The sequence below is a fragment of the Mus caroli genome, unplaced genomic scaffold, assembly GCF_978045245.1.
Source record: "Mus caroli unplaced genomic scaffold, Mus_caroli_1 scaffold_19, whole genome shotgun sequence".
Taxonomy (NCBI): domain Eukaryota; kingdom Metazoa; phylum Chordata; class Mammalia; order Rodentia; family Muridae; genus Mus; species Mus caroli.
The window spans coordinates 11038671-11064200 of record NW_028227274.1 but is presented as its reverse complement, the minus strand read 5'-3'; the positions used below and the strand labels follow the sequence as shown (position 1 = coordinate 11064200).

Here is a 25530-nt window from a genome sequence, read left to right as displayed (position 1 = left end):
TACACTTTATTTTTTACATTGTTCCACAGTTATTCATACACCTACAATGATGATGCATCACACCCAGACACAGTGTAGGATTTAATGATAAATAGTCTTGCTAGGATCTCGGGCTCACGGTTCATCTCTTACCTATCTGGAAGCATGGTGGATGCTCGCTCATTCAGTGTTTTCTCTGAATGTGCAAATGAGAAGATGTGCTTGAAGATATTTTAAAATAAAACCGCAAGATTCAGAAGTAAAAGGCAAGTGTGAAATATGGCAGGATTTGCAACCTCAAACGCTGAGTACATTTATTAATGATTGGAATTGGAAGGATCTATAGGAATCTTAGGTTATTTCAGATACCAAGTGTACATATCTTTTAAAGGGAAAACTCGATCATTGTTGCGTTGTTTTTGCTGTTGTTATCTTGACTGTTTTGTTTGCTTGTTTTTGGTTAGGTTTTGCTTTAGTATACTGTGTCACGGGTTGAGCTTATCTGCATATGTGTTTCATGTGTCCGTATGACTCTTACCTGCTAACATTCAAGCCTGCTTGAGGCTGCACACATGAGGGACTGTGGAGTCCTGTAAGCAAGGAGACAGAATCAGGAGGTTTTCAGCTTGCTTTGTTGGGGTGGGCAGGGATCCAGGAATGGTGTTTGGTTGTTTTCTCAGGGTGAGAGGGCTGCCATCTGGCCTCGATAGTGAGATGGCCTTGTCATCGGTTTCTCCATGCAGGAAAGGAACGATCCTCATCTGTTTCCTGTGGATAAGGAAGAGGCTGACAATCTAGTAAAATCTTGTTACCTTAAAGAAAGCAGACATGGAATTCGTTTCATAAAGCCAGCCTGTTTCTGCTTTGTGTCCACCATGGTGCATATGTGTGAGCCTTAGTCCTGAACGAAGCTCTGAACTTTCTGGATTCTTTTCTCATCCAAAACTTTTAGAATATTTCACTCAAACCTGTACTTGTAACCAAATGCTATCATCTGCTCTCCCAGCTAACCTGCATTGTCTTTAATTATCTCTATCTTTGAAAACTATTATCTTTTGGATTTTGAACAATTTTGAAACTTCTGGCTCTGAGAGAGAAATCATAAAACGTAAAAGAGATTTTACAACATGTTTTGAGACAGTCCTACTTTTTTATTTGGGTATTAGGGAAGCAACAGGAGAAAGAGGGGGCGTACACTATGTAAGGAAAACAAACCCCCACTGAATGTAAACGTAAGGCAGCGTTCCTTCACGCATCACATGCTAAGCCCTATCTGGCTGGCAGCCTGTTTGTCTGCTCTTTGTTGTACATAAATCTCTCTGCATTTACCATAATCATTTATCACTTTTCCTGTTTCCAGTTTTTCACAAGTCGCTTTGTCTCTGCTCACCTCAAAGCTCGGGCCCTGTTTAGCTAAGGAAGTCCGGGCCACTGATGCTTTTCACAGAAGGAAGAGATGGTGGGCCACCTCTTGAACTTTTCCAACCGAGTGCAAGATTACGATCTGGTTCTCCTGAAACTCACAATTTTTTTTCTTGATCCTGGATGATCCTAGCTGTATGTAATATCTCGCAGTGCCTTCTAACATTTAATAATCCATTTTTTGGCCTATGGTTTCTGAATCTTTCAGTTATTGAGGAAAACCTGGTTGTCTTTCATTACACAAGACATAATTATTATTGTGTTTTCTGTCTCCTTTTATGTGCTTATTTTTTAATATTTTTTTGCTGAAAGCAATAAGGTCTGTATCAATAAGAACCCCAAAGAAGACTTTTGGTCTGCAGAATTGCCTTTTTATAGAAAAACAAGCAAAATGCAGAGGGAGGTTTTTATTAAATATTAGACATCTGGGTTGACTGCATTAATTTTAAATCACTCCTGTAATATTTCCTCTTTTCATTTGCTCCTTCACATGCTCACAGAATATGCAAATCATTGTAGAATGAATACAAAAGAAACATTAAATATATTAAAATCTGTATTTTAATAAAATTGTCAATGTGTAATATATGCCTCACTTCTAAGGAAAAATGATAAAATGTAATAACAGGGTAATTTAGACATAGAACTCTTTAATATCTTTTTGTATTTTACAAACCAGCAAAAAGCAAATGAAGAGTAAAAGCTTGGGGCTCAGATCTGTGATGCTCACTCCTTCCCCTCTCCCCAGAGGCTCAAGATGGCTCAAGTGTGCGTCCATGGTGACGCGGTCTGAGTTCTCAGCATGTGTAATGATATGTTCCTATTGCTCCTCATTGCAGATGGCGTTGACGTTGAGGACGACCCCAGCTGCTCTTGGCCAGCCTCCTCACCTTCCAGTAAGGACCAGACTTCCCCCAGCCATGGAGAAGGCTGTGATTTTGGAGAGGAAGAAGGTGGCCCTGGACTGCCTTACCCGTGCCAGTTCTGTGATAAGTCCTTTAGCCGCCTCAGCTACCTAAAGCACCATGAACAGAGCCACAGTGACAAGCTGCCCTTCAAGTGCACCTACTGCAGTCGGCTGTTCAAACACAAGCGGAGCCGTGACCGCCACATAAAGCTCCACACTGGGGACAAGAAGTATCACTGTAGCGAGTGCGACGCAGCCTTCTCCCGGAGCGATCATCTCAAGATCCACTTAAAGACTCACACCTCCAACAAGCCATATAAATGTGCCGTCTGCCGCAGAGGGTTCCTGTCCTCTAGCTCCTTGCACGGACATATGCAGGTTCATGAGCGGAACAAGGACGGCTCCCAGTCTGGCTCCAGGATGGAGGACTGGAAGATGAAGGACACTCAGAAGTGCAGCCAGTGTGAGGAAGGCTTCGACTTCCCGGAAGACCTCCAGAAGCACATTGCAGAATGCCACCCCGAGTGCTCCCCTAATGAGGACCGAGCAGCCCTCCAGTGCATGTACTGCCACGAGCTGTTTGTGGAGGAGACCTCCCTCATGAACCACATAGAGCAGGTGCACGGGGGTGAGAAGAAGAACTCTTGCAGCATCTGCTCAGAGAGCTTCCTCACGGTCGAGGAGCTGTACAGCCACATGGACAGTCACCAGCAGCCAGAGTCCTGCAATCACAGCAACAGCCCTTCCCTGGTCACTGTGGGTTACACCTCAGTGTCCAGCACGACTCCAGACTCCAACCTCTCAGTGGACAGCTCAACCATGGTAGAGGCTGCACCGCCGATTCCAAAGAGCCGCGGGAGGAAGCGAGCTGCTCAGCAGACCTCCGATATGACTGGCCCCTCTAGTAAGCAGGCGAAAGTCACCTACAGCTGTATTTACTGCAACAAGCAGTTATTTTCGAGTCTCGCGGTTCTGCAGATTCACTTGAAAACTATGCATTTAGATAAGCCTGAGCAGGCTCATATCTGTCAGTATTGCTTGGAGGTCTTGCCCTCACTCTATAACCTAAATGAACATCTTAAACAAGTGCACGAAGCTCAGGACCCCGGCCTGATTGTTTCGGCCATGCCTGCCATTGTTTACCAGTGCAACTTCTGTTCTGAAGTTGTCAATGACCTCAACACCCTTCAGGAGCACATCCGATGTTCTCACGGGTTTGCCAATCCCGCGGCCAAGGACAGCAATGCGTTCTTTTGTCCCCATTGTTACATGGGGTTTCTCACTGACTCTTCACTTGAAGAGCATATAAGACAGGTCCATTGTGACCTCAGTGGCTCCCGGTTTGGGTCTCCTGTGCTTGGGACTCCAAAAGAACCGGTAGTTGAAGTCTACTCCTGTTCCTATTGTACAAATTCGCCAATATTCAACAGTGTTCTTAAACTGAATAAGCATATTAAAGAGAATCATAAAAACATTCCCTTGGCCCTGAATTATATTCACAATGGGAAGAAATCCCGGGCCTTAAGCCCTTTGTCCCCTGTGGCTATAGAACAGACATCTCTTAAGATGATGCAGACTGTGGGAGGCGGCCCTGCCCGTGCCTCTGGAGAGTATATCTGTAATCAGTGTGGTGCTAAGTACACGTCCCTAGACAGCTTTCAGACTCACCTCAAAACCCACTTGGACACCGTGCTGCCAAAACTGACCTGCCCTCAGTGTAACAAAGAATTCCCCAACCAAGAGTCCTTGCTAAAGCACGTGACCATCCACTTTATGATCACCTCAACCTACTACATCTGTGAGAGCTGTGACAAGCAGTTCACCTCCGTGGATGACCTCCAGAAGCACCTGCTGGACATGCACACCTTCGTCTTCTTCCGCTGCACACTCTGCCAGGAAGTGTTTGACTCCAAGGTCTCTATCCAGCTGCACTTGGCCGTGAAGCACAGTAACGAGAAGAAGGTGTACCGCTGCACGTCCTGCAACTGGGACTTCCGCAATGAGACCGACCTGCAGCTGCACGTGAAGCACAACCACTTGGAGAACCAAGGCAAGGTGCACAAGTGCATCTTCTGCGGCGAGTCGTTTGGCACTGAGGTGGAGCTGCAGTGCCACATCACCACCCACAGCAAGAAGTACAACTGCAGGTTCTGCAGCAAGGCCTTCCATGCCGTCATCCTGCTGGAGAAGCACCTGCGGGAGAAACACTGTGTGTTTGAAACCAAGACCCCCAACTGTGGCACCAACGGGGCCTCGGAGCAAGTGCAGAAGGAGGAGGCTGAGCTGCAGACCTTGCTCACCAACAGCCAGGAGTCCCATAACAGCCACGATGGGAGTGAGGAGGACGTGGACAGCTCTGAACCCATGTATGGCTGCGACATCTGTGGGGCGGCCTACACCATGGAGACGTTGCTGCAGAACCACCAGCTCCGGGACCACAACATCAGGCCCGGAGAAAGTGCCATTGTGAAGAAGAAGGCGGAGCTCATTAAAGGGAATTACAAGTGTAACGTTTGCTCGAGAACCTTCTTCTCTGAAAATGGGCTCCGTGAACACATGCAGACCCACTTAGGCCCCGTCAAACACTACATGTGCCCTATCTGTGGAGAGCGCTTCCCTTCCCTGTTAACTCTCACGGAACACAAAGTCACACACAGCAAGAGCCTGGATACTGGAAACTGTCGTATTTGTAAGATGCCCCTGCAGAGCGAAGAGGAGTTTTTGGAGCACTGCCAGATGCACCCTGACCTGAGGAATTCCCTGACTGGGTTTCGTTGTGTGGTGTGTATGCAGACTGTGACCTCCACCTTAGAACTCAAAATCCACGGGACCTTCCACATGCAGAAGACGGGGAATGGGTCCTCCGTGCAGACCACCGGGCGTGGCCAGCATGTTCAGAAACTGTATAAGTGTGCATCTTGCCTCAAAGAGTTCCGTTCCAAGCAAGATCTGGTGAAACTTGACATTAACGGCCTGCCATATGGTCTGTGTGCCGGCTGTGTGAATCTCAGTAAGAGCAGTAGCCCAGGCCTCAGTCTCCCTCCTGGTGCCAGCAGACCAGGCTTGGGCCAGAATGAGAGTCTGAGCGCCATGGAAGGAAAAGGCAAGGCAGGGGGACTGAAGACGCGCTGTTCAAGCTGCAATGTCAAGTTTGAGTCTGAAAGCGAACTGCAAAACCACATCCAGACGGTGCACCGGGAGCTCGTGCCAGACGCCAACAGCACACAGTTGAAAACGCCCCAAGTGTCACCCATGCCCAGAATCAGTCCCTCCCAGTCCGATGAGGTAACTCGCCTTTCTCAAGCTTGCTATTTCCCCCCTTTAAACACGATCCCCACTTTATAGTCAAGCTTGCCACAGCCTTATCTACTTTTGTCACATGCGCCAAGAGATGTGTAGTTTGAAATGCAATGTTTTTCTCCCTATAGCCATTAACTAGCAATTACTTGGTTCCTGATAAGTAGCATTTTGGCTTGAATGGTGCAAAATAGGACTAATTCCAGTCTCCCTAGGACACTGTCTTCTCTATGACTGAAGAGACTGGCTCTCACGCCTAGCCTACTGAGATCTGGAACCTCACCGTAGTTTCACACACATTGAAATCCCCAGCTATGACTTGTGCGTATGGCAAAGAGATAATGACACATGAGTACAGTAGTGTGAGCCAACGTGTTGGCTTGGACTCTCTCTCTCTCTCTCTCTCTCTCTATATATATATATATATATATATATATATATATACATACATACACACATATATCTATAGATAGATAGATAGATAGATAGATAGATAGATAGATAGATAGATAGAGGTAACAAATTAGGTAGGGTGTCTTTAATACATGTTAACAACATTCACTGTTTTTCTTTGTCTTCTGGGTAGTGAGGAAAAATCCTTTGCACAACAGGAGTTTTTCAATGCGCCCCATATTTATCTGCTTAAAGACACCATCTCAGAGCCTTTACTTTCTGGGTTCCAAAACGAATGTTTATTCCCCCCTCAGTTCCAGAGTCCTGCATCTCCATGTTTCCTTTGGCACAATATGTAGGAGAAGTACATTCATTAACAATGTAATTGTAGTTTTATCAACTGTCATTCCTCCTTCACAGAGGAGGGCTCTGTGGAATATTATTCCTGTTGGCTTTATCACCTCTACTTCCCTACCTGCTCCTATCTGGGGATCCATCCAAATGAAAACCCCAGGGAGAACCTTGTCCCTTGCAGGTGTGGTTCCTGTAAGTTTCTTATCTTGTCTTTGCACTCAAACTCTCAGAGGGCTCCCGGCATCTCCCCACAGATAGCCATCAGGCAGCCAGGAGGGGAGAAGGGAGCAGGCAGCACAGAGCCCATCCTCACCCAAGGTGGCATCTGTGTAACAGGCAGACTCCCAAGCTTTGAAGCTGTTCTTCTGTCTTCCCTGCCCGAGTAAATCTGCACTATCCTTCCATTTAAATAAATGAAGTGCTTTTAGACTGGTGGAGACAGCTGGAAGAACACAGTTTGGATAGTGGTTCCTGGCTCAGGTGTCATGTCCTATCCAGCAGTCCCTGAAACAAGCCATACGTAGAAACCTATGAAATTTGTTTTTCTCTCAAAACTTCATTTTAGAAATGTTTAAGCTTGTATTAACATTAAAGAGACAGCATGGTAAATATGTGTGTTTGTGTGCTTGTAAGAACATTAAAGAGATGGCAAGGCGAATGTGTTTGTGTGCTTGTGCAGTTTACCAGACCAGGGCAATCTTGTCCCCTCTCTCCTTCCTGTCACCTCTCTTCTTCCCTTTCTGTCTTCTTCCCTCCACTGGTTTAAAAATCAGCCTGAAAGTACATTGGAGATATATTTTGATATCTCCTTAAACAATGATATTTCTTAAACTGCAATGTCAAGTTTGAGTCTGCATTTCTTAATCCATTCTTCTTAACATGGGTGCTTTGAAAATCTCCTGTTGTGCAAAGGATTTTCCCCACTACCCAGAAGACAGCGTGCAATTGTAGGATATGACTAATGATACCATTAGCCAAAGTATCATTGGCTTAAGGCAATAGAAATAGCTACATTAGCAGGACTCAGACTCAGAATATATTTGTAAATACCTTAGCCATATAACTATGCTCTTCTTTAACTAGATCATAACTAAAATATCTCAGCCATTACACTCTGCCCTGTGGCTGGTTACCTGTGCTCAGGTACCATGTGGCTGTCTCCTCACATTGTCCCAGGTGGATCTCTCAGTGTTTCCTCAAATCTCCCTCATTCTATACTTTTTATTTTTCTTCTAAGACCTGTTTCTGGTTTTCTTTCTACTTTTTTATTAGTATCTTTAAATGTGTTAGCCATGAGCTTCGGTTCATACCCTGAACAACTCATAATGTATTTTAACCCAATCAGTGTCTTCTAGTTCAGTCCTGGCCCACTTTTTTCACATTTCCTTTTCATCTCCCTTAGTTCATCTACCTACTGGTTTACAAACTTGTCCTCAGTCTGTCTTTCCAATGTTCTCCTTTTTATACTCTCACTGTTTCCCAGAATCCTCTTTCTTCCTGCCTCTGTCCCACCCATTTTTTGCCTTAGCTCATTGGCCATCAGCTTTTTTATTGGCAGGTGTTGCTTGTAAGAGATTTTCTTTGCAATCTAGAATCTCTATTACAAGATGGTCCAAATTCAAATTTCTAGATTGTTCCTAAGCTGTTTTATGATTTTAAATGTTACAAAATCAGGAGCTGAGGTGCTTTGATGATGAGCGTGCAGAACAAGCATAAGAACCAGTTAAGATCCTCAGATACCCTGGAAGCCAGGTGCACTAGCTGGGAGATGATGGAGCTAGAAAGGACCTGAGTTGACTCACCAGCGAGCCTAGCCAGAACAGTCAGCTCCACTGAGAGACCCTGTCTCAAAGTATAGGGTGGTAAAAGATGGAGGGAGATCCTTGATGTTGACCTCTGATCTCCACACTAATATGCACAGGCTCTTGCACCCACACATATGTGTACACCCCACACACAAATTAAAGATTTTTTTAAAAATATTTTTATTAGGTATTTTCCTCGTTTACATTTACAATGCTATCCCAAAAGTCCCCCATATCCTCCCCCCCACTCCCCTACCCACCCACTCCCACTTTTTGGCCCTGGTGTTCCCCTGTACTGGGGCATATAAAGTTTGCAAGTCCAATGGGCCTCTCTTTCCAGTGATGGCTGACTAGGCCATCTTTTGATACATATGCAGCTAGAGTCAAGAGCTCAGGGGTACTGGTTAGTTCATAATGTTGTTCCACCTATAGGGTTGCAGATCCCTTTAGCTCCTTGGGTACTTCCTCTAGCTCCTCCATTGGGGGCCCTGTGATCCATCCAGTAGCTGACTGTGAGCATCCACTTCTGTGTTTGCTAGGCCCCGGCATAGTCTCACAAGAGACAGCTATATCTGGGTCCTTTCAGCAAAATCTTGCTAGTGTATGCAATGATGTCAGCATTTGGAAGCTGATTATGGGATGGATCCCTGGATATGGCAGTCTCTAGATGGTCCATCCTTTCGTCACAGCTCCAAACTTTGTCTCTGTAACTCCTTCCATGGGTGTTTTGTTCCTAATTCTAAGAAGGGGCAAAGTGTCCACACTTTGGTCTTCGTTCTTCTTGAGTTTCATGCGTTTAGCAAATTGTATCTTATATCTTGGATATCCTAACTTTCTGGGCTAATATCCACTTATCAGTGAGTACATATCATGTGAGTTCCTTTGTGATTGTGTTACCTCACTCAGGATGAAGATTGTTTTTAAAGTTGCAAAATAAGCGTTCTTAAAACACTTAAGCAGAGAACCGCTTGTCTCCTTTTTATAGAAGTTTGAGTGTCTATGGTTTACTTGATCAGCATGCAAACATGAGTTAGAATGACTGCATTCTCCTGCATGTGTGTGTGTGTGTGTGTGTGTGTTTAACTATGATTTTCTATGTTGACAATCAAGACTGGACCGGACCGGACCACTTGCTTCTTAGTTTGATTCTGAAAATGTCCATGTGTGTCTTTTTCCTTCGGTGTTCATAGCTTCTACCTCTGATACTTATAAATTGCACTATTTATTTGTTCCACTTGAAATGGAATGCTTACAAAACGAAAGCAGAGATATGAAGAGCATGGACATATTAATTCAGTTAGAATTGCTTGTCTGGAAAAATGCTCTTGGCCTCTTAATTTTTAATTTTTATTTTTTTCTAGAGCCTCATGCATCCTATGTTGTGGCTGGGTCACTGAGGTAAATCCTCAACCAGAAAGCTTATCCTTAAACCATGCCTGTCTTTAAGTATTCCTAAAATAGTAATGTTAGAACATTTACTTGTAGTCTGAACTTTTATAAATCACCAGAATATTTTTAAAACCCTTGCATCCACATGATAGTTTTTAAGTACTTAGCTATCAATGGTCACAACAACTTTTTATGCAGTAACTTATCTCCCTTTGAAAGTATATTTAAAAAATATCTTGCAGAGATGGCCTTCTTTGACCAGATATTAGGATTCAGTTTATAAATATTTTTCATAACAATCTGAATGTTTTTTCCAATATGATCATTACCATTACTATTGCTATTTTAAAATTCATTATTATATTTCAGTTATAAAGTTGTATGTAATTAATACTTTCTCAAATTACGAATATACATATTATTTGGAATTACAGAAAAATTGCCCAGACAGACATAAAGATTTCTATTTAAATAATCCTACCACTAATAAATGTTATTGGGAAGAAATGATATTATATAATATATTATATAACAGGTATTTGTTTACATCTGTGGTCAGTTATGTTGAATTTGTGATTTTCCAGTATAAATGATGTGTAATTCGGGGAGGGTCACACCGGGTAAAAGAGAAGTTACTATATGTCTTTACCAAAACCACAAAGGTGTATCATTTGGGGGTGAATTTTACAACCAATAAAATGTAAGTTCCATGACTCTTGTGTTAGAGACCTTGGGTTTTCTGATGGCCTCTGCCACCAAGCCCTAAGGGAGCTATTCCCATCTTTTCTCTCTGAGGCTTCAAAGCAGAGAGGAAGATGACAGGAGACAAGAGAGCCCAGACACAGATTCTTGTTTTGAGATTCAGATTTACTGAACCATGACTTATGATCACATGAGTCACACTCACCTGCATATGTCGGAGATATATGCATATGTGCATTTGATTGGTACTAGATTATATATTTGAACAGATTTAAATTTATATATAAATCTAGAGTTGTGATCCTATTCAGTCCTCCAAATGGATGCAAGTCAAGGTATGACAGTCAAGGAAGGCTAACTGCAGGCAGCTGTCACATGGTGGAGGTATCTGGAAGTGAATTTGAACCCATTTCCCTTGCTTGATGTCTTCTGACTTTGCAAAAAATATTTTCTTGAAGTTTGCCCCTATGATTATTAATTGAAATTTTCCACTAGACTTTGGGATTCAGTATTTGAGGAGAGCCTCAACCTTGATGCTCCTCAAGGGTTGACTGTGATGTACATCTGCATATTACCCATGGTGTTCTGGTATGGGAGAGCCTATCAGAGAGGAAAGGTGTTGGCCATCCAGCTTTAACTACACACAGGTGCCTTGCCGAGTTCCTGACATTTGCAATGTGAATAAATATGAGCTCTCTGGGTTCATTGATGATGGCCCGGAACTCCCATCAGTACCTCAGAAGGCCGTCATGTGACCTTAAAGTTCTTTGATAGATGTCGGGAGAACATGTCCGCAGGGTCCTTCTGCCTCTGTTTTTTGTTTAGTTTTATTTTCAGGATGGTTTGCAGGTTTCTCCACACATCATTTCAACTCATACTATCCCAACCAGTACATTGAAATTATTCTGCAAGGGACATCATTATCATTGGAAGGGGCAGTGGTGGCTATCAGATTCAGCCAGCGCATTTTGGAGACAGACAACCAGGCTCATATAAATTGAAATAAGCTAAAACCACACAGCTAGTAAGTGGCAGGCAAGAAAGATCAGATCTGTACTCCAGCTCCAGATTTGGGGTCAGGATGATTGTGTTTGCTTCTCGTTGAGATGGGGTCTCACAGCGGCCTTGAACTTACTATGTAGCCGACTAACTACCCTAGAGCTGCTAGTCCTCCTTCCTCCAATCTGAGCACAAGACTTACAGACATGTGCCATCATATCACCCAAGAGTCTCCTCTTTGCAGTTCCAGGCACTTTGTTCTGGGTACCTTCCAAGCCCAGGAACTTGTCACCGGGTATGTAGTATCTCCAAGCTCTCTTCTGCCATCAGTCATTTTTCCTCATTGAAAAGGGTCCTGAGCATGTCTCTGGTCTGCAACTTCTCTGTGCTCTCCTCTGGGGCCTTAGTTATTATTGCTATTAAGTACTTGTCACAGGTAGCTCTTGCCTTTTTCAGAAGCCCCTGTGTCCCTTCCTGGCTCACCTCCCATAGCCTGCTCCTTTTAAACTACCATAAGCCCTTGTTTGCATTGCTATTCTGTCTTGGCATGCTCCTTTCCTGTGGCCTCAGCCACTCCCCCTTCTACAACTACCACACTACACTGATGACTCTCCAAATTGTGCCTCCAGAGGGCAGGGTGCACCTCTTAGAATTGACAGTAATGTGCTAAAGTTTGACTACAAGCCGGGCGTGGTGGCGCACGCCTTTAATCCCAGCACTCGGGAGGCAGAGGCAGGTGGATTTCTGAGTTCGAGGCCAGCCTGGTCTACAAAGTGAGCTCCAGGACAGCCAGGGCTATAAAGAGAAACTCTGTCTGGAAAAATAAAAAAATAAAATAAAATAAAAGTTTAACTATAATTTTGGTTATTGCCTGCATATTTCTGTCAATACTCGCTGGATGTGAGTGCATTCTTTTGTAAGAGACTTGTATCTCAGTGAAGATAGTATTAATTAATATGGTTGTTTCTGTGTGCATGTATTATATGTGTTTGTTTCGACATGTGCACGTAGGCATTCACACTGCTCTGTTATATGTGGAGAAAAGAGGGAGACACCAGATGAACTCCTCTCTTTTCATTTGAGATGCTATCCCTGCCTGAGCCTCGCTAGGCTCAATTAGATAGGCTGACAGGCCAGCTAATCTGGAGACCCAGCTACCTCCATTCACCTCCAGGCTGTTACTGGTGTGCACCAACATGCACATTTTTTATGTGGGTTCTAGGGATCCAAATTCAGGTCCTTGTGCTGTACAGACAGTACTTGACCCACTGAACTATCTCCTCTGCTCTCTAGTGAAGCCTACTTTTAAGAACAGTGGTATCTTCAATTCAAATCCTTTCACTGAGTCTTGGACTCAGTCTCAGTTGTCTGATGGACACTTGTGGATGTCAAACTCGGCAGATTCAAACTTGAACCCATTATCTTCCCTATGAACCTTTGTCACTGCAGCATCTCCTTGTCTCCTCAGGTTCTTCCTCTGTCTCCACATCAAGCTGTCTACATATATATGTTTTAGTGGTTCTCTACCTGTGGGTTGTGACCCCTCTGGAGGTTCCTTATCAGATATCCTGTGTATCAGATATTTTTATTATGATTCATGACAGTAGCACAGTTATACTTATGAAATAGCAACAAACTAATTTTATGGTTGGGGATCACCAAAACTTTGGGGACTGTATTAAAGGGTCATAGCACTAGGAAAATTGAGAACCGCTGGCAGACATATTTGAGCATACATCAAATGCATATATTAATTCATAGATATACTGATTGTTTTGCCAAAATGTACTTTAATGTTTTAGAGTCAGATGTAATGTAAGAATGCTAAAATAAGCTAAAAGTTTTGAAGTTTCTGTTAACAACTCATCTTAAACATAAAGGCCTGCTTCAAGTGGCAGAGAGCCAAAATTCTATCAACATACTTCTTGTATTGAAAAGAAACTGTACATAAGAAAATGCTAGAAGGTAATCAATTTCTAGATTTATATCGTTTTTATATCGTAAGAATTTCCATATTAGACTGAAAAATAGACAGTTGAGAAAGAAGTAGGTCTTTTTGATTTCAGGTTGTTGATGCTAGGTTTTATGGAGCTGATGTACAAGGAGCAAAAGATAAATGGTTGCACTTTCTCTGAATAAGCCACATTTAAAACTTAAATAGAAAATTTATATGAGAAAATAAATTCATAAGACTCAAGACGTTCTTGGGATACATTAAATTGCTTTGCCAAGTGCAATCTGCTTTCCAGATTCACTGTTATGTGTAATAATTGTTTGGTATCTACAAAAAGAGCTAATGGCCTTGGCAGAAGTGTCTGGGTGTGGGGCCTAGATGTTCTTGACCAGGCCATGCTCTAGTCTTTGTTCCCAGGCTCCAAACCAGCTCTATTGACATAGCCCAACATTCAACTCCGGTGCTCTGGTTGTCTGTGCCTCCCTCCACTTCTGAATGTTTTGCTCACATTTTCACTGTGTTTGCATTGTGCTCTGAGAAGTTCAAAGTTAGGAATGTATTTGTGTACAACCTTGCATGTAACAGCTGGCTTTCAGTTCCAGATGTTTAAAGTTAGGAATGTTTTTGTGTGCAACGATGAGTGTGCAGCAGTTGGCCTTTGGTTCAAGGCTGAAAAAGCTTGCAATCCCTGTATGTAGCTTCAGGGCTCTATCTAGGAGGAGACTTTAATATTTTTGCTGCAATTGAGTCAAGATGGAAATAATTAAGTGTTTAAGAAGTTTGTTGAAAAATACAAAGATGTGTTCTGAATCATGCTACCTACCATGTGGCATAAATATAGCATTTTGTTATATTAACTTTGAATTTCTGGAAATTTAACATTTTATGTGTGAGAACTGTTATTTTTTTCTTCCAAACTGTTATTTTTTATTACATACATACATACATACATTTATTATTTGTATGTCTGCAGAATGCATACACATTTGTATATTCACATGGCATGCCTTCTACACAGTTTGCAGGAGTTGGCTCTTTCCTCCCACCATCTAGGTTCTGAGGCTTGAACTCAGATTAATCTGGCTTGGCATCAATGGCCCTTAACCACTGAGCCATCTCACTGACCCTCTGTCAAGTACTTAATAAGGAGACTGAATAGCTGTTACTTTGTTTTGACCTGTAAATTGTTCTCACCTGTATATAAATCCCTTTGACTCTGGAGCTGGAGAGACAGCACAGTGGTTAAGAGCATTTGCTGGTTTCGCAGAAGACAGGTTCAATTTCTGGCATCCGCACCAGGCAGCTCACAAACCACTTACAACCAGGAGACCTGTCTTCCACAGACATGTCCACGTACAGACAGATGCACATTTAAAAAATAAAACTGGGAAATACAAGGAATCTGAATGTTTGGAACTTCTGGTCTTAATCCCTCTTGTTTTCCCAACCATCATTCCATAGAAATCTCCCCTTTCAAACGGAATCACACTAGTGCTTAATTGCACATCAGCACTTCGTCCTCAGATCCAACTGGGGCTGTTGCACTCGCTCTTGGAGAGGATTGTGACTTTTTCCTGGCCATCCCTGATGCTGGCCTTTCTTCTGCTTCTTGCGTGAGCTCCATTTCCCTGCACTCCAGGACACCCTCGCTGGCCCGCTGGTCCTCGCTGTCCCTCTGGTCCTTGTTTTACTGTGTCTTTTCTCTGCATCTTATTTCTACACAAGAGTTCAGCTGTCTCATTCACTCTCTCTCCCCATCTTTAAAAAAAAAATTCTTAGCAAATTTCAGCATTGAAAACCACACAAGTCATATTCACGCAGAATAAAAATGTATTTTAAACAAGAGAATTATCTTTAAAAAATCAAATTTTCAAGTTAAAAAATAAGCATAACACAAAGAAAGCTTAAAAGTAGTATTTAAAAATACTTAGCTCTGGTGGCTGGGTGTGGTGCATGCCTGCAACAGCAGCACTGAGGGTTGCAGGCAGGAGAAGCAGGATTGCAAAAGCCTCATGCTGCATTGCAGGCCAGCCTGGTTTATGTGAGACTCCGATGCAAACCAAACAGAAACAAGCAAATTGTTTAAACGCATATGGCTAATACAGGACTTAGTAAGTTATTTGGAAACAGAATTATAAAGGGAGACTAGCCAATCCTGTGTGAATAACTACCAGTTAGTCACATTGTTCTCCAACTGAACCAAGCAAGTTAACTACAGTAAAGGGAGTAAGATATCACCCACTGCCATGTGGTACCTGGCTAAAGTTAAACAGCAGCCTTTTTTATGCCTGTCAGTGCATTCCTAGATTCATAAGAAATGAGTATATGTTTAAATGAGTTCTGAAGACTGTCCATACTGGTTTTATGTATACACACTTCCAACTAGCATAAACCAAAGCACTCATTTGCATGGAGTGAATAGGATAGTTCCCTAATGATGTGAATCCATCCCGTTTGTAATGTAGTAGTACTCAGTAATATAGAGTGACCTGTTATTATACAGCAGCCCAAATGACTCACAGACTTGGCGTTGAAAGATGGAGCCAGAGATATACAATGGCTCACTCTAGTCGTGCAGAATTTAAGAATGAGCAAAAGTAATCTAGGATGATTGGTGTCAGAGAATAGTTGCGTCTAGGCTGGAAGCACCTTGGAAGGAACAGGAGGAATCCCCCTAGGTGAGTGCTCCGGCCCTGTTCTGTATGACGACTAATGGGCGCACACACACATCTGTGAATCTATTTGTAAGCACTGCTTGGTTTGCATGAGCCCTGTTCCTCCTCATTTTAACCATTACCCACAAAGTCAAATAATTCCCCATTGTGGCATATGTTTATGCTACTAGCCTGAAAGTTTCTATTGTATGGAAAAGGAGTTAGAATAATGTAAGTTATCAAGGTAGGTAGAGGCAGAGAGAGGGAGAGGAAGGGATCAGAGGGAAAAATCCCACCAACATTAGAAGGTTTAGTAAATTCTTGAAAATCATTCCACAAAGACAGTACCAGACCCAGGTGGCTTTTAGAGTAAATTCTCCTAAATGCAGACATAGACCCACAGGTTTGGCAGAGTCTGAAAAAGGGCGAGCACTCGCTGTTATAATCTTCATATCAAAACCAGACCAACATGGCAGAAAAAGGAGAGTCAAGTAAGCTTTGGTCAAGATTCTCATCCTAAAAGTTTAAGCAAAATATCAATAAAATGAAATCCCCTGTGTGCCAAAAATAAGGGTCTGTTATTATAAACTGGGTTTATCAGAAGGACTCAAGATGGGTTTGAGCTGATGTAAATTTGACTAATTTACCACATGAGCAAATTAAAGAAGAAAGAAGATTGTATTTTCATCTCTAGGATTCAAGACAAAATAAACAGAATCATCTTGTGTTTTAAAATGCTACATTAGGAAAGAAACGAGAATTTCCTGTACCTAATGAAGACTATAACAGTGTCACCATTAGCAACTAGTATGAAATAATAGAACATTTTCATGAAATTAATAATTCACAAAACCAGTAACCTGGTTTGTAGGTAACATAACTAAGTAAGACAAATATAGAAGTCTAGCTCAACAATGGAAACCAGTTAACTGTCACAACAGGGTGTATGGTTTGTTTGGTTTTTGTTTTGTGTGTGTGTGTGTGTGTGTGTGTGTGTGTGTGTGTGTGTAGAAAATACTGAAAAGTATTTGGGCAGGCCATGTACCACCGAGCTGCGTCCTCAGCCTCCATACAACCTCAGCTGCTGATGCAGTAAAACTTAAGCTCTGTGTGATTTTTCACCAAGTCACAAAGCAAAGACCACCAAAATATGAATTGTAAATAATTTTGTTTACAATGGGCACAAATCGTGTATATTAAAAAACAAACTTATAAGGTACATAAAACATTTATATAGAAAGGGATTAAACGGTTTTCAGAGATGGTTTTAAAGGCCTAGATGAATGACGAAGTACAGTTTGTTCATGGATTAGAACACTCTGCATCACAAGACATTCGCTTGCCCAAAACTGGTGCAGTGATTCTTGCATTGGTTATCTCAGCAAAGTTTTATTATTTGTCTCTGTGTTTTACATTCATGTTTTTAATTTTTGGAACTTGACAAGCAATTCTAAAATACCTATGAACAAAGGAAAGACCCAGAGGTGTGAACACTCTGAGTAATGTGGCACAGTCATAAACTCAGTATGGAGGCCATAGGAGGAGGTTTGGGAGCTTGGGCCAGCCTGGACTACATAGCAAGACAGTCCACTCAGAATAGCAAAGATAAACCATCATCAGGGGATAAGCTTCCATCAGTGGAGTACGTTGTCAATTTATAACCAGTCTTTAGTAATTAGTAGACCCCAAATAAGATGCCCCAATGAGATACATAGCTGAAGCCTTGGGACAGCATGCAGCTATCTTTAGTTATCAGTGAGGAAGCAGATAAAGTATTAAATATATTAACTATTTGGAAAAAACCAAATTCTTGCTCATATATAAAAATTAGTTCCAGGTGGTTTATGTACATACAGATTTGAAAGATAAAGGCATAAATCTTCTGAAAAAGTAGAGGAAATATTTTTATAAACTTCAGTTAGGGAAATATTTTTTAAAATAATGTAATGTGAACTGCAAATTAAATGATTGGTATGTTCATCTTGATTAAAGAAATAACTGAAGGGAACTCAGAGATGCATGATGATAACATATTGTCATAAATATAACTGAAACAAATATCAGCTTTAAAAATATGTTAAAAGAGCCAAGAGTTGGTAGGATATCACAAACAATCAGAAAAGAAAATGAGAAAACAACAAGAAGATCTTTATCACAAGCAGGAAGTAAACGTGGAGATTTGAACATGCACAGATTTGAACATAGTAGCCCATTGGACTTACGGGAAATGTCAATTTGGAGGGCAAGAGGATGGAGGGGAAGACCCCTTGGGAAGCTAAGGCGGGGCCAGAGGTTTAATGTATGCTTTTTATATGTTAGGTATATTCAACATGTTCATCATAAGCATTTAGTACTTAATAATAAAGGCAGAACTGTAAATGCATAGAGTGCCCTTCACTACACAGAGAAGACAAATGTAAAACCAGCACTGTGTACCACAGCACAGGTTAAAATTCATCCCTGCCCAATTCAGGGAGCCTGGAAGCTCTTCTTTCACTGTTGCACGTAAGCTGCCCAAGTGTGGTTTACCAAGGCATTACTGTGTGGCTGTATCCCCGCTAGACTTACTGTGTGACCGTATCCCTGTTAGACGGCTTCCTCTCATGTGCTACTTGAACAGGTGCAAGCGAGTTCCTGGTTTGGGGGGACATTTGGCTATAATATGCATTTGTTTCAGTTCATTGCCTTGTAAGATAATAACTGAATTCTTGCTATGTACAGAACATTGAGGTGCAAAGCTGTAAAGAGAAGAAGCTTTATGCAAATGAAGTTCTTGGACCAGTATAATTCTGTGATTATAATCATATGCTATAGGTATTCATATAAATTAGCTATACATTTTTATTCTCAATGTAGCACCTGGAAAGCTCATAAGGTAATTAATGTGTAGCAGTAGACACAGACAAATGCCACTCTAGAGGTGCCGTATGTTGAGTCTTCAGATTTTGTTGGTGAGGAATAGCCGTTGTGGGCAGTTCTGTGCTTCGACAGCACCAAGACAGAGCAAGGGGCCTGGAAGGAATTCACTTTTCATATGTCTGTGTTAGACATCAAACAGATTTGAGGCAACTGCCACATCCCAAGTCCTGAGGCAGGAGGTGAGCACTTGTATAAAGGGACAAGCACAGTAGAGCTGTGTGAGTCAGGACAACACCACAGGAAAAGCAGTCGGGGATGGATAGTGGAGGCACGGCTTGGCTAAGCATCCTCACGGCTCTTGAAGCACTGACTTGTGCTTCTTGAGTTCTTAAAATGCTTTCAAGTGAAACTTGGTGATTAATGCAATAGGCACCTTGAAAAAGATAGAAACATTTTCTTGAGAACTAAATATTGATACCATAGCCTAGACCCGCACATAAATAGAACATAAGATGTCTTATAAGTATGTAATGTCCTTTGTAATTCATATCAGAAAGAGATGAAGAGGCAGATGAAGTCCTGTAAAACACCTCATATCATGGCAAATAATTTATTTTATGGAATTAAACATGGCATTGCCTAAGCAAGCCGTCAACTGAGTCTGTGCGGGTTTTGCTGAAGAAACATGGTCACTGAGGGGAATTTAAGGGTCCAGTATAGTAAGAGAAGATATTTATTAGGAAAAAAGTTAAAATACCAGTTGATAAAAATGTCTATGAGGCTTCCAAGCCTGTTTCTTTACTGACACAATGGGCTTTGCTTTCTGCCCACACTATGTGTGTACACATGCTTTCTAAGTTTATCGTGGAGCACAGCTGACACATTTAAACATGAAGATTCTTAGTGAACAGAGAAAGCACGCACGCACACACACACAATACATGGTATATCATTATGTATTATGATACCAGTGTATACACACACTCCTGTTTATTCATGCATGCATGTAACTTATTCATGTAATCTTTTTTCAATTAATTCAGTATGGCAATATTAAATAAGGCTAGAATAATGGCTTATTTCATCAAATTGTATCTTACACAGTTGATGAAGTAGAAAAACATAATTGTTAATAGCAAATCTAGGAGTGCTGAAAACCAAAGAACAAAGGGAAAAACAGAAACCACAAAAATTAAAATCTTATTTTATTTGCTTTGAGGTTAGAGGTAGTTTCAGTAAGTACAAAAGATGTAATGGCAGTAAACCCCTGAGCACGCAAACAGACAAAATAACCATGGGCAGGTAAGGAGAAGTGTCCAGTGATGGGACTGGAGTAAAACACATCCCCAAAGGCAGGGAATTTAAAAAACACATAGGAAACAACATTTAAGACAAGTAGAAATTGTCTGCGATAAGCATAGTAAACAAACACGGAAGTTAGATTTTATTATTATTATTATTATTATTATTATTATTATTATTATTCTAAGTCCAGAAAATAAATGAGTCACTTGAAAGGCAATTAAAGAACTTGATTGTGTGGTTGGAATCCACTGGCATTGCTTTCTGCTAATCATATATAGAATTTTCATTGGAGGGGCGAAAGGAAAAAGTGGTGGCATTTTTATATTTGATTTTTATAGGATTTATAATTTTGATACATAGCCTTGGTTTATTTTAAACTTATATTTAGATTACTAATACATGATTAGGAGAGAGTTGCTTTAAAGAAAACATTTCATGATCTAAAAATTCAAGTCATACTGAAAAACTTAACTTACAAAATCTGTTATGAACATAACACAGCTTACCTCGGAATGACTTTGGAATTTCTATATTTATATTTAGTTTGGCATGGGCCATAAGGAAGCAAAAAGGAGCTCTAATAAAAACATGTTTCCTTGAAATAGTTGGTTTATAGGTAGTGATCATTTCTTTAGTAAAGGTTATTTGTTTTCTAAAAATGAGAAGGATGAGAGGGAAGGAGACGCTGAGGATGGGAAGAAAAGATGAGAGATAAATGCCTAAATGTGAGGTCAGAAAATCTGTTAGGAAGTATCAAACCTCAATAACTGTAGCCATTCAGACTGGAAACAAAATGGGTTTTGTAGAAGATGAATCTGCTTTTTAAATTTGTTTTTAATCAAGTGTGTCTGCGTGTCGGTGTGTGCATGTGAGTGTAGGAACCCGTGGATGACAGGAGAGGGCACTGCAACCTTTGGAGCTACAATTTGGCGCTTTTGTTAGCCTCCTGACCTGAGTGTTAGGAACTGAGCTCTGGTCCTCTGTAAGAGCAGCAAGCCTTCCTAATCGCTGAGCCATCTCTGACTGGAGTGTGAATAGATGTTTTGATCATGTGATTCAAGCATCTAAAAATCAGATGTCAGAAATGTGCTAAGATTATTCTCACCACCAATGTGACACCATGAATGACATCTGACATTGTGGGCGGGGTCATAGCTAAAATATAGGGCATTAAAGTACAAAAAAAACTCTTTAGGATAGGTGTATAAAATATGTATGCAAAGCTTATATTAATTTTATATTTAGGATGTTGAGGCATAAATCATGACCTCAAAATTTCTCTGCATTTAGGTATTTCAAAAATTAAAAACAAACAAACAAACAAGCTTTTGAAACACTTGTCATCCCCAGAAGTTTGAATAAGCCATTCTCAACTTATAGAGTACATTTTATGCTGAACTACGTACTGAGAAATCAGTACATTCAAAGAAAGCAGCAGTCAGTCTCAAGAAGTGTCCAGAGAGAGGTGACTTTATAGGGCTGTCTCTACCCTCTGAACCCACAGGAGTTCATAACAACTCATAATGAAATGAGTTGTATTTCTTCTGGAGACCAGCGACTGTGTCAACAGGTGTGAATCTGCTCATGCCGCTGTGTTCTAGGATTGCTTGGTGACTTTCTGTGAGTCACGTTCAAGGTCACTTCATCTGCTCTCTGATGGGAAATGTGGAGTAGGATGAGATCACTTCCTTTTTCCACTCTGAGACTCCATGCTTCTCTGCAAAGAATAATATCTGTGAAATATGAATATAACACTATCAGAGTTTTGGGTCTCCTGAACCTATAGAAATGCCAAGTTGACATGGTAGCCTGCTGTCATTTCAGACATAGGATACAGAGACAGAGGATTTCCCAGAGTAAATTGACCAGAGTGACTGTCCATGTTGTCAAACCCTGGGTTTATCTGAACTCTGGGTTTGAGCCTCAGTGACTGAGGTGCAAGTGTTGGTGACTAAGGTGCAAGTGTGACAAGGTAATTCCTGACATCCCCATGCATGCTTCCACTCACACACACACACACACACACACACACAGAAAAGGGTATTCATTTTTGAAATGAATGAGGAAGAATTTCAACATTCTAGACAATTTCAATTCAGTTGGGGGGTGTGGCTAAACTCAGCCTTCCGTCATGTGTCTAATACACTGGAACAGCACAAAACATTTTAGCATAGGGGAGCTGAAAGAAACACCACTGTGTCCTGAAAACAGTATAGACAACAGGAATAATGAAGCCAACATCCACAGCACTGTGTGGGTGTAATTGTTAACTGGCTTTTCGACTCGGGTGGTTTTAGAAGCAATTTGAAAGAAATGGGAAGGGTCATCTGACATGGCTACGTGGGAAAGCTGTTTGCGTGGAAGGGATGGACAAGAAAACTCAGAACTCTGTGCGTTTGTGGTGTGAGAGAGGGAGGGGGAGAGAGTAAGGGGGGAAGGGAGGGAGAGGGAGGGGGAGAGAGTAGACACCTGAGTGTGGGTGTGGACAATACAGTAAGCTATTTCAGAGAGATAACAGGAACCACAGACAGGTAATCTGCACAGTGCTGTCAAAAGCTGCAAATACCAAATGAAAGGAGAGCATGTCCTGTGGGTGGGACGTGGAGCTGCCAGAAGAATAGCTGGAAGGATAGACCAAGAATAGAAACAAAGGAAAATGGTCAGGCCTCAGGGGAGCCTAAAGAGCACAGGAAGGACCAGAGATATGCATCAGTGGGAATGCATAAGCGCAGCATGGGCAAAGTCGTGGGTTCAAGCACCATCCCTACCAAAGAGTAAAAAGGGTTAAACAACCCCAAAGATACGTAAGCAAGAGGGTTTTATTTTATATCAAGCATATGAGTTGTACATATTTATTTACCATAAATATGTCTAAATAATCAGCTATATGATGCAATAGATATGAAATGAATGGGTTAAAGCCTCCTGTCCTCCCTTAAAGAGTGAATATCCCCATTAGGGCATAGATTAACATTGTAGAAATAGTCTGGATAAAGCATGTAAGAATAACATAAGAATAGAAAGGAATCATGATCTAACGAGAAGTAAGGTTTGGTGTTATCTTTTTGATATTGATGATAGTTATCTAAGTTCTCAAAGTGCTGATAAACCTAGGACATTCCTTGACTCTCTTTTATGACAGAGATGTTATAACAAATTGTGTGTGTGTGTGTGTGTGTGTGTGTGTGTGTGTGAGCGTGAACAATTACCAAATTTTTCTAAAGACCCAATTATTTCTTGAGTTTTGACTATTTACTATGTCTTTGGAATTAAAGTATCTTAGAACTAGTTTATCTAATATTTAAAAATTCCAATAAAAAGTGAAAAATTGATTTTCCCCACCCTTTGGTTTTTGAAATTGTGATAGCTTAAATTTTTATCTTTGTGAAATATGGATTTTATTGGCAAAAATAAATATGCTCAAACAATTATTCCCTGATACCTGAAAAAGGCACAACTCTGTTGCTTAAAGCAATGATGTGCATCCAGATTGTGCGTGTTTTCTGTCTAGCCAGTTGGCCACGAGCAATCGTTGACCCTGTTTCTTCTCTGATTAGTTCTCCCCAGTCTATCCAGTGCCGCCCAGGACAGTCGGCACCGCACCTTGCAGAGGATAGTAACTTTGTATTATTCCATTTTAGATCATGCATCACCTCCAGGGCTCTTTTGTTTGTTTGGTTTGGTTTTGGTTTTAAATTTTTTCCTGACTCTTCCAGGGCATATTAAACTGTTCCTACCAGACTTGTTTTAGCTCCCATTAACTGTGGACCAACAAAGATGCTTGGTCCTGAACTGTATTGCCATATTACTTAGGCAAAATCTGAGTAGGACTCTAATGTTTGTGTGTTTCCTTTTCCAAAGTGTGTTCTGACTCCTTGAATTCAGGATGGTGTCATTTCTTCTTGGTGGTTAAGGGCTACCATGTGCCAGGCACTGTGCACAATGGTAGTCCAGCCACACGATTACACCATCAAACACTAAAGCTTCCAGTTTTCCTTGGGTTAGGTATGCATCAGTTGATTCTGTTACATTTCAGCCACTTTCCCCTCTGTGCTGGCTTATCTTCATATTAATTCACTATTATGTTGAAAATGACTAGGTTAAATTAGTAAGTTGTCTAAATTTGTACAAAGCTGTGAGCTCATGACTTACCCTCACATACAATATCTACCTGCTACAACAAAATCCTGCCAACTAAAGGTGTTACTCTCCATATGTAGTTTGTAATAGATTTGTTTTTAGAATGATGATATATATTGCTGTAGACATTAACAACTCTTTTGTTTGATATCTTTGTTTCTCCTAGCTTGTTTGGCGTGGTTTTGTGTGGCTAGTTTGCATAAGTATGTGTATGTATTTTCACATGTGTGTGGAAACGCAAGTGTGGAGGTGTATATGTATGTGAGTTCATGTGTATTTGGAATTTGGAGGCTGGCACTGTCTTCCTCTGTTGCTTTCCCACTTGTATATTAAGGGAGGTGGGCCGCTCGCTCATCTGGAGCTACCACTCAGTCATCTAGCCACACTACCTAGCTAGCTTTTTCCAGGGATCCCATGTTTCACCTTCAGACGTCTAGAATCACATGTGAGCTGCAGTGCCTATGGGTGCTGCCAAGCAAACCTCCAGTCCTCATGCTTGCATGGCGAGCCCTTTACCCAGAGAGCCATCTTCTTGGGCCCAGTTTGAATCTTTATACAGATTATTCTTTAAATCTCTTCCTTTCTGTCTTTCCACAGTTGTCACTAACTGTGGTGTCCTTTATACTATGGAGTCCTTTATACTATTACTTACTGAGCTTTTACAAATAGATTTTAGAACTCTTAATGGGCATAAAATCTAAATCTGTGTATTTTAATGGAAAGAAATGTTAATATGATCCCGAAGTCACCTCTGGAACTCCCTTGGTAAGGATCTTTGTGTGCCTGTTAGTATCCTTCCATTTCATCCCATAATAACCTGTCAAGTAAAGAGCAACAAAGGCAGTTACTGTTGAGCACTGGTTTGCTCACGCTGGGCATGGTCTAGGCATGTTCGTATAGTTCTCGTTCCACATAGATCTCTAAGATGTAAGCTGTATTATTTTTAATTGACAGGGAAGTAACCTAACACTCACTGTCATTCAATGACTTGTAGCTCAGCTGAATGATGAAGCCATAGTGTAGCAACTGATTGTAGAGAGAACATTCTAGAGGTTTTTTTTTTCCTACTAAGATTGCTGGATATTATTAGGCTGAGTGAGTTTTAGCAGTTGTTGTATAACATTGTATTGTTGGGATTCTAACAGTGCTTCTGACTGCCTCTTCCATGCTTGAAACTGTTGGAGTAGAGGGAGCTGTGGGCTGTAAGACAGCTAGGAGAAGTGGTCCAAACATGGGGGAGTGGTGATGAAGGAGAAACACAGGAACCTGTGTAGACGTGTCCTTCATTCTTCCAGTGCAGAAGCCAAGTAAGACATTGGGGATGAAGGCAAGGGTCTGCGGGTCTGCAGGGTCTGCGGGTCTGCAGGACTC

General features: G+C 41.4%; 1 protein-coding gene across 3 annotated transcripts in view; it reads left to right on the top strand.

Annotated features, from left to right (window-relative positions):
* The window catches only part of Znf521 (zinc finger protein 521), a 284198-nt gene that overhangs the window by 122809 nt on the left and 135859 nt on the right, over positions 1-25530 (top strand). For all 3 annotated transcript variants that reach the window (XM_021150480.3, XM_029471828.2, XM_021150478.3), the window contains one exon: positions 2241-5593. In XM_021150480.3, the coding sequence (XP_021006139.1) occupies positions 2681-5593 (2913 nt within the window). In that variant the 5' untranslated portion in view covers positions 2241-2680. The remainder of the gene's footprint in view (positions 1-2240; positions 5594-25530) is intronic.